This window comes from Rhincodon typus, chromosome 13 (genome assembly GCF_021869965.1).
Source record: "Rhincodon typus isolate 14 chromosome 13, sRhiTyp1.1, whole genome shotgun sequence".
NCBI classification, from domain to species: Eukaryota; Metazoa; Chordata; class Chondrichthyes; order Orectolobiformes; family Rhincodontidae; genus Rhincodon; species Rhincodon typus.
In genome coordinates, this window is record NC_063344.1 from 14,953,770 (window position 1) to 14,963,874 (window position 10,105).

Genomic DNA, 10,105 nt, shown 5'->3' on the forward strand with positions numbered 1-10,105 from the left:
TACCATTCTTAATTATATCAAGGGATATTTTGAAATAAAGAAGCAATGTACATTTCAAAAAACATTGCTCTTTGCATTGGTTCAGTTAAGCATTTTATGTTTGGCAATTTGCCAATTTGAGCCGTAGTTTGCTTAAAGTCCAATGCAGAAAATTAACAAGCTTTGGAATGCCATATGTGATCAGATTACCAACTGCACTCAATGTTCAAATTTGGTCTAAGAATAGAGAGTGCTTTAGAACCTCAGGAGGTCTGGTAATATCTGTGGAAAGACAAACAGAGTTAATGTTCTGCAACCAATTTGGTACTTCTTTGGAACTCTTCCAAAGAAAAGTGATACTGGACTTGAAACATTAACTCTGTTGCTCTTTCCACAGATATTGCCAAGCCTGCTGAGTTTCTCCAACACTTTCAATATTTTTATTTCAGATTTCCAGAGTCCACAATATTTTGCTTTTATGTGAGTACAAATGTGATATCGACGTTGAAAGAGACCGAATGCTAATTTTGGAATCAAAATTGTATTAAGATCACTGATATGTTTTGAACTGGCCTGATTTATTCATGAGATGCTTCTTTGTATTTGTTTCTGGTTTTAACAGAATTATGTAACATTTTGGAGCAAAAATGCAGATAAGCAGACCAAAGCTCGATGCCAAAATAGCAAAGATTTCAACAGCGACAGAGTATTTTCCAGGAGAACTGATGTAGGCTGGGATAAAAGTCAACCAAACAGCACAGAAAATCAGCATGCTAAAGGTGATGAATTTAGCCTCGTTGAAGTTATCTGGCAGCTTTCGAGCTAAGAATGCAAGGACGAAGCTCACAAAGGATAACAAACCGATGTAACCCAGCACACAGCAAAATGCTGTAACTGAGCCTAAAACACACTCAAAAATAATCTTCTCATTGTAATATTTGGTCTGCTTTACTGGAAATGGTGAAGACACGAGGAGCCAGGCAACACAGATTACACCTTGGACAACTGTGCAGGCCAGGACGCTGAGGAGTTGCTGCAGAGTTCCAAACCATTTCATTATGTTATTGTTGGGAAGAGTGGCTCTAAAAGCCATCAGTACAACCAGGGTTTTGGCCAGTACACATGAAATACAGAGAACGAAACTGACCCCAAATAGGGTGTGCCTCAGCTTGCAGGACCAGACCGATGGTTGGCCAATAAAAATCAGTGAGCACAGGAAACACGACATCAATGAAAAAAGGAGAAGGAAACTGAGTTCGGAGTTGTTGGCTCGAACCAAAGGACGCCTGCAACGGACACTGTGCTGGTTGTTCCAAGCATGGACATGGTCATCAGTGTGATTCCCATTGCCTCTTCAAATGAGAGGAACTCAATGTCTTTCGGGATACATTGATTTCTTTGTAAGTTGGACTAGTCTTCCAATGCACAAGGAATACAGTTCAGTGAATCTGAGAACAATACAAGTATTTGCATTGATTTAGTTGATATAACACACACGCGCACACACACACCTGCTTGTTCTTTCAGGCAGTTCTTAAAGAAAAGTGAGAGAGCAAAAGAGCCAGAGGGGTTTGAAGAAAGGAATTCCTCAAAGTGAAGCTTATATTCTTCATGGCCAGTCTTCCTTTGGTGGAAAAAGTAATGGAGTTGTTTGCACAAGCTGTTAGAGCATAAGAGTATTGAGATTGGGAATGTGTGTTGTAAGGGACAATCGTGGGAAAATATTTTAGATGAAGAAAAGGAAGGCTAAGATCACAATAAGAACTAAACTTAAGAATCACAGCATTACATTGAAGGTTTTAAGAGGTCTACAGCCAATGTATGTTGGAGAGGAAAGGGATTTCTTGAATTTAGACTGGGTCAGAATGTGCATAAAAGATTTGGATGAGCTGCAGCTTAGAGTGGATACTGCTTGGGGTTTCATTGGAGCAGTCAATTCTTGAAGTGTTAAAAAGCATGGAATGTGCTTTAGCAGCAGAGGGACTGAGATACAGATGGAGGCTGGCAAAATGGATCTTTACTTTGGAGAGTTTATTTGGTCAAGAGTAGTTCTGCATCAATAGGATGGTGAACAATCCGACCTGAGGAAGGGTCACTCGACTCAAAACATTAACTCCGATTTCTGTCCACAGATGCTGCCAGACCTGTTGAGCTTATCCAGCTATTTCTGTTTTTGTTGTTTTGGTGAACTATCTACTTGAGCTTGAAAGAGCGGCTAAAATAAGAATTGGAATCAGAGTTTGTGGTAACGGGGAAAGACATTGGCTGAGCTCTTCCTATTGTTCAGTCAAAGGAGGTCACAGTTCAGCACAATTAGATATTAGCACAACTAAATGTTAACTGGATGGATGAATTGGGAGAGCTTTGGAGGGTTGGAGGCTTGGATGTTCCACCTTTGAGTTAAAGTATGGGGGCGTGTGTCATATTGTATGGGACACCACCAATTGGAAAGCCCGTTGGATCAATACCTATCAGGTTCTGAAATGGTGACTCACGTGGCTTCTCAGAGAATTTCAGCAATGTCTGTGCTGTTGAAGCTGCCAGCCATTCAGAGTGTGGCAGCCATGGCAAGTAGCAGCACTGCTTCTGAAGAACGTGGGAAGAACAAAGTCCTCAATCAACAGGCAAGATGGTAAGATTGGGGCCTTTTCACAAAGTGTCTGTCATAAAGAGAAGGGGGTCAGGAAGATCGAAAGCATGGACATGCATGTGGCTTTCAATGGTCACTCCTTTCAACCCCATCCATGTCCTTGCCAAGTGGGCTGCCAATTTTCTTGCTGCTCAGGAATACATTTAATCCAGGTGCTGGGGTGAAGAGGTTCTTAAGTCGGCCATTGCTTGATTACTTAAAGGCCTTAATTGTTAGAGTGCCTGCAAGGTCAACTGTGGGGTTTCTGACCGCAACTTAATTTATTGGTGGCAGGAAGGATATGGTACCTTATCACTGCCAGGCCACCCCATTAACCGGAAAAGCTCAGCAGGTCTGGCAGCGTCTGTGAGGGAAAAGTCAGAGTTAATGCTTCAGGTCCAGCGACCCTTCCTCAGGAAGTCACTGGACCCAAAACGTCTCCACAAATGTTATTCTTCTCTTTAGCTGCCAGACCTGCTGAGCTTTTCCAGAAACTTCTGTTTTTGTTCCTGATTTGCAGCATCTGCAGTTCTTTCAATTTGTATTCCACCCCATTAACTGCCCTCCCTGACACATATGCCATCACTTCTCAGGAGAAGAAAATCCCAACCAGAATTCATTGTCATTTACGCGTTAATGGAAGCTGATGCCTTATCTAGAGATAATGTCACCAAGGAATGCTGCACTGGCATGGAAGAGGAGACTGTCAAGGATGGATTCCTGAAGAATCGAGGAATAATGATGTACTGGCAAGAAGTACTGCATTTGATGTAGATCCTCTGGAAAAACTTGAACCAAGTGAGAGGAATCATGCTGAGCTAGACAATGGATTAAAGGAGGTGGAGGATGATGTATGAACATAGGCCAAGCCAAATACAGCAGTGTTCAAGGAGGATGAGTCATGAAAATGCACAGACAATGTTACTTCAATTCAAACAGTGCTGCCTGTAAGGATGGTAGAAGCAGATTCAACAATAACCAACCAAAGAAATTGGATGATTAATTGAAGGCAAAAATAATTTTTTGGGTTACTTGGAAAGAGCAGCGCAGTAGAACTAATTTGGATAACAACTCAAAAGAATAAGGACGCATTTGATAGGCAGAAGGCTCTTCCTCTGTGCTCCTTGACTGTATAGTCCTATGGTATAACCAATTGTCTCAAAGTTTATTCATTGGCAGATCATTATTCAATTAAAAATAATATGATATTTAAATCTTTTGAACATTCAGATATATATTCCTACAATAATGTGTTTCTTTGTATCAAATTCTGGCAACACAAAGGGGTATGAATCTTGAATACAGCATCTTCCACACAATTTTTCTTGAGAAGTAAAAGGCCAAACCCATTACAAAGGAAACCAAACAGCAAAGGAAAACAATTGAGAAATTATTTAAGTTACATGGAGACACCAGTGAGTGTGTGATTGTTCTACTTAAAATCAACAGCAAAAAGTAAGATTTAATTGAAATGTTCAAAATAAAGCGACATCTTAACAATATAGAGAAGGATAAATCGCTTCCACTGATGAGTATACTCTGAGGTAGTTGGTACAAGAACCAAAGACTAAATGGATGAATTTATTCAAAGAGTGATTTGTTGTGATTTTGATTTCATTGTATGAAAGGAAGATGGAAATAACTCCAAAAGTGATTTTCAAAAAGGGGAATGGAGATGCATTCAGAAAAGGATACATTTACAAGGTTGGAGAAAGAGCTTTGGAGTGGAACTAACTGTGTTGTTCTATCAATGAGTTAATATGGGGAAGAAGTGCTGCATATCTTAATTAACCAGTGGCAAATGTAGGGAGGAGAAAGAATGACTACGAAGTCATCTTGGTTTTTGGAAAGATTGACAGAAGAAATTTCAGAGAAATACTGAACAAAGTGTAACGAAACAGACGAAGATATGAAGATAAAGAGACTGCAGGATACAGACCAAAGATGAAAGATGGTTTTTCAATCTCAGATTTCCATCTCTTGTTGCATTCTTCTCCTGAATGTAAGATCAATAATAGGCTTGGAGGAGAATTCACATCATTGATGGATATGGGAAAGCTTTATGGAGAGGTATTAAATTTACCTGTGTCATTACTGATTTGACCATCAGGGCAAGGCAAACAATCAAAACAGCAAAATGGTTGTCCACTTCGAATTGCTTTCCTTGTGCCAGGAGGGCAACTATCTGTGCATACTGACAGGGGTACCTAAATGATAAAAATAAGAAACATGCACACAAACTAGGTCTTTAATCCATCTTTACATAATGAGAATAAATAATACCCATTCACCCATACCCTACCTGCTCACTAACCTACAATGGTTATTGGTCCAGCCACCCTTAGATGTTAAAATTCCCATCCTTTTGTTCAAATGTATGCATTAACACATGTCTTCACCATCTTTGTAATCTGTTTCAGCCGCTCAACCATGTGAGATCTTGTCACAGCTCATTTATGGTCATTTCTTTATTTCTAACTTTTATCCCCCCCAACATTGGTTGCTATGTCTTCAATTGTCAAGACACAAATCTTTGCAATTTCCTCCATAAACTTTTCCTATCTCTCTTTCTCTGCCTTTAAGTTGCTCCTTATAACCTATGTCTTTCACCAGCTGTTTTGGCCTAACATCTCATTATGAGTCTCAGTATCACATGTGAGTATCAGTAAGTGTTAAATCAATAAGCTTATCATGGTCAGGAAGGAGAGATCACACCTAAAGTGAGACAGAGCCTGATTGAGTATATAGTTTGAAGAATTTTGAGGAAATGTAGGAATATAGTGTAGAGGCCAAGAGATGCATTTTGCTAGATATTTTTTGCTCCTAATTTATAAAGTCTTTTCAACAGGATAATTAAAGTCCAGGATCAGGGGCCCAGCACAAAAGAGAGACATCATAGGTAAACCATAAGTTCATTCGTTGATGATGGCTACTAATTTTACTATTTGTTCGAGGTAACTTTCAAATTGTAGGAAAATAGGGGAAATATAAGATGACACAATGAAAGACCAGTACAATTTTTTTGTTTAAAATCAAATTAAGAACTAAGTAATTAAAAAAGAGATTCAGAGCCAGGTGATGTGTTGCAACTGCATGATGTGGAACTTATTGTGGTTCATAGTGGCTATATCTGTATCAACTGTTGGTTGCTTAAGGAGCTTTGACTCAGAGTTGATGAGTTGGAGTCTGAGCTCCAAACACTGTGATACATCAGGGAGGGTGAGAGTTACCTGGACACTGTGTTTCATGAGGCAGTCACACCCCTTAGATTAAAACCTTCGAATTTGGTCAGTGGTCACTGACAGGAGGCTGTGACTATGACCGAGGCAAATAGAGGGACTCAGGAGATAGTGCTGAAGGAGACTCAGCCCTTCAGCTATCTAACAGGTTTGAGAGTCTTGACCTCTGTGTGGATGAGAGTGGGGGCTGTAGTGAGGATGAGCAAACTGACATAGCCCCGTGGCACAGGGAACCATTCAAGAAGGGAGGAGAAAAGAGAAATGTAGTTGAAATCAGGGATAGTAGAGTTAGGGGAATAGACACTACTCTGTGGCCAGGATTGAGAGTCCTGAAGGCTGTGTTGTCTGCCTGGTGCCCAGGTTTAGGATGCTTCATTTGACTGCAGAGGAATTTGCAGGGGGAGGGAAAAAGTCCAGTTGTCATGACCCACAGAAGTACCAACAATATAGGTAGAAAGAGGAAAAGCATTCTGCTGAGGGAATATGAGCAGCTAGGGGCTAAATTACAAAGCAGAACCATAATGGTAATAATCTGAGCCACGAACAAATTGGCACTGGGTCAACAAGATTAAAGAGGTAATCATGTGGCTCAAAGATTGATATGGGAGAAACAGGTTCAAATTCATGGGACATTGGCACCAAGACCGGGGAAGGAGGGAGCTGTTCTGATGGAACAAGCTGGACCTGAACCATGCTGGAGCCAGAGTCCTGGTGAAATGCATAACTATGACTTTAAACTAAATATTGGGAGCGTAGGTTCAGTTGCATGGAATATTACAGTAAAAGGTAAAGGGTAGGAAGGCTCAGCAGAGGTTATTAAAGTTTCCAGAACAAATTGAAGAACGGAGGACACGGAGACAGTCAGGAATCTAACTTCAGGCACAGCGGATAAAGAGACAACTATGAGAAAAGGGGCAGTAAATGCAGAATTGAGGGTGTTATACTTAAATGCATACAATATATGAAAAAGGTAAATAAACTTGTAGCACAGATTGAAATTAGCAGGTGCAATGTTGTGGGTATTACAGAGATATAGCTGCAAGGGGAATCAGGGCTGGGAAATAAATATGGTATACACATCCTGTCAAAAGGACAGGCAAATGGGCAGCGGGGATGATGCTGCCTTGTTGGTAAGAAATGAAGTTAAATCAATAGCAAGAAGTGATATAAAGTCAGAAGGCATAGAATCTGTGTGGATTGAGTTGAGGGACCACAAGGGAAAAAAACCGTGATGGGAGTTATGTATGGGTCTCCTAGAAGTAGTCAGGATGCTGGAAAGAAAATAAATCAGGACATAGAAAATGCATGTAAGAAAAGCATTATTACAATAATCATCTTGATTTAATTCAATTTCATTTGATTCAGTACTGCCACGTGTACCAAGGTACAGTGAAAAGTGTGGGACTTCAATATGCAGGTGGACTGGGAAAATCAGGTTTGTAATGGATCTTAAGAAAAGTAATTCATGAAATATCTACGAGATAGCCTTTTGGAGCAGCTTGCAGTAGCGAACAGAAAATTCTGGATTTGGTGATGTATAATGAGGCAGGTTTGATGAGGGAGTTTAAGGTGAAGGAACCCCTCAGGGCAATGACCATAAAATGATGGAATTCACCATGTAGTTTGAGAGGGAGAAGCTGGAAACTAATGTAAAGGTGTAACAGTTGAGTAACAGTAACTATAAAAACATGAGGGAGTCGCTGGCCAGAGTTGATTGGAAGGGGAGCCTAGCAGGGAAGACAGTGAAGAAGCAGTAGCAGGAGTTTCTGGGAGTAATTCGGGAGGCACAGTAGAAATTCATCCCAAGGAAGGAGAAACGTACAAGGGGAGGATGAAGTATCCATGGCTGACAAGGAAAGTCAGGGACAGCATAAAAACAAAACAAAAAAGCACACAATATGGTGAAGATTAATGAGAAGCCAAAGGATTGGGAAGCCTTTCCAAACCAGCAGAGGATAACTTAAAAAAGCAACAAGGGAGAAGAAGATGAACTATGAGTGTAAACTAATTAATAATACAAGAGAAGACTGCAAGACTGTTTTTATATGTTAAAAGGTAAGAGAGAGGCAATAACAGACTTTGGACCATTGGCAGCTGAGGGTAGAGAAGTAGTAATGGCTAACAAAGAAATGGTGGAGGAACTGAATAGTACTTTATATCAGTCTTCATGGTGGAAGACACCAGCAGCATACCAGGACTTCAAGAGAGTCAGGGAGCAAAAGTGAGTGCAGTAGCTATCACTAAGGAGAAGCCTCTGGGGAAGCTGAAAGTTGTGAAGGTGAATAAATCACCCAGGTGAGATGGACTACCCTCCAAAGTTCCAAAGGAGATAGCTCAGGAGATTTCAAATAGTGGTGATGTTTCAGGAAACACTGGAGTCAGGGAGGGGACCAGAGGACTGGAAGACACATCCCTGTTTAAGAAAAGAGGGAGACAGAAGGCAGGAAACTATAGGTGTTTAACCTGACCTTGGTTGTTTTTAAGATTTGAGAGTCCATTACTGAGGATGAATTTGCAGATTACTTGGAAACGTATGGCAAAATAGGGCTAAGTCAGCATAGCTTTGTCAAGGGGAGGTCATGCCTAACAAATCTGTTAGAATTCTTTGAGGAGTTAATGAGCATTATAGACAAAGGTGAGCCAGCGAGCGTGATCTGTTTGGATTTCCATAAGAGCTTTGACAAAGGGACTGCACAGGATGCTGCTAAATATGATAAGAGTTCAAGGTGTTCGGGGCGAGGTACAGACATGGATAGAGGATTGATTGACTGGCGGAAAGCACAGAGTAAAGATAAAAGGGGCCTTTTAGGGATGGCAGCCAGTGACTAGTGGGGTCCGGCAAAGGTCTGCGTCGAGACCCCTGCTATTCACATTTGACATTCATTATCTGGATAAAGGAACTAAGGGCATTGTCTCTAAGTTTGCAGATGACATAAAGATAGGTGGAGGGACAGGTATTGTTGAGGAAGCTGGGAGGCTGCAGAAGGACTTGGGTAGGCTTACAGAGTGAGCAACAAAGTGGCAGGTGGAATACAACGTGGGAAGGCGTGAGGTTATGCACTTTGAGGTTCTTGCGAAGAAGCTGGAACTATGCAGGAAGAAGGAAGAGCACCTATACAAGGTCTTTGCTAACAACAGATATCCCAACAACTTCATCCACAGGTGCCAACTGGATAGACAACATCAAGAGGACACAGTATGCCCCAATAAGAGCGGCACGGTGGCTCAGTGGTTAGCACTGCTGCCTCACAGTGCCATGGACCTGGGTTTGATTCCACTCTCAGATGACTGTCTGTGTGGAGTTTGCACATTCTCCCCGTGTCTGCGTGGATTTCCTCTGGGTGCTCCTGTTTCCTCCCACAGTCCAAAGATGTGCACGCTAGGTGGATTGGCCATGCTAAATTGCCCATAGTGTCCAGGAATGTATAAATTAGGTAGCTTATAGGGGGATGGGTCTGGGTGGGATGCTTGGAAGGTCAGTGTGAACTTGTTGGGCCTAAGGGCCTGTTTCCACACTGTAGAGATTCTATGATGATACACTGGCCACACTACCCTATATCAAGAACATTTCAGAGCTGACAACAAGACTCCTGCGACCACTAGGAATCATGGTAGCACACAAACCCACAGCCAAACTACAACATGCATTCACAAAGACCAAAGACCCCATAACCATGACATGCAGGGCCAATGTAGTTTACAAATTACCTTGCAATGACTGTAACAAACATTACATCGGCCAGAAAGGAAGGAATCTAGTTATCTGGATACATGAGCACCAGTTAGCAACGAAATGACACAACGAACTTTCCCTCATTTCAGAGCACGCAGACAATGAAGGCCATCAATTAACTGGGACAACATGACCATCTTAGCTCAAACCAACCACAGACACGCACAGGAATTCCTAGAGGCCTGGTTTTCAACCCGTAATGCAATCAACAAACTTGTGGAATTTGACCCCGATACAAACCCATGCAGAACAGAACCAGAAATGACACAACCCAACTTAACAGACCGGATCATGTAAATATCAAGTGGAGTAGAACAACATTGCTTCATCGTAGGCCGCATGGGTGATGTTACCTAGCATGGTGCTGACACATCTGTACGATATCCAGCCAGCTCGGCGAGCAAGTCAACAACTTCATTCTGCAGAGATAGTAGGAACTGCAGATGCTGGAGAATCCGAGACAACAAGGTGCAGGGCTGGATGAACACAGCAGGCCAAGCAGCATCATAGGAGCACAGAGGCTCT

The 10,105-nt window shown here is 41.7% G+C and overlaps 1 protein-coding gene across 1 annotated transcript in view; it reads right to left on the reverse strand.

Annotated features, from left to right (window-relative positions):
• Positions 1-529: 529 nt before the first annotated feature.
• Positions 530-10,105, reverse strand: part of LOC109910425 (extracellular calcium-sensing receptor-like) — a 24,244-nt gene continuing 14,668 nt past the window's right edge. Inside the window, 3 exon segments of the mRNA XM_048604512.1 lie at positions 530-1,266; positions 1,269-1,427; positions 4,692-4,815. Coding sequence (XP_048460469.1) covers positions 530-1,266; positions 1,269-1,427; positions 4,692-4,815 — 1,020 coding nt within the window.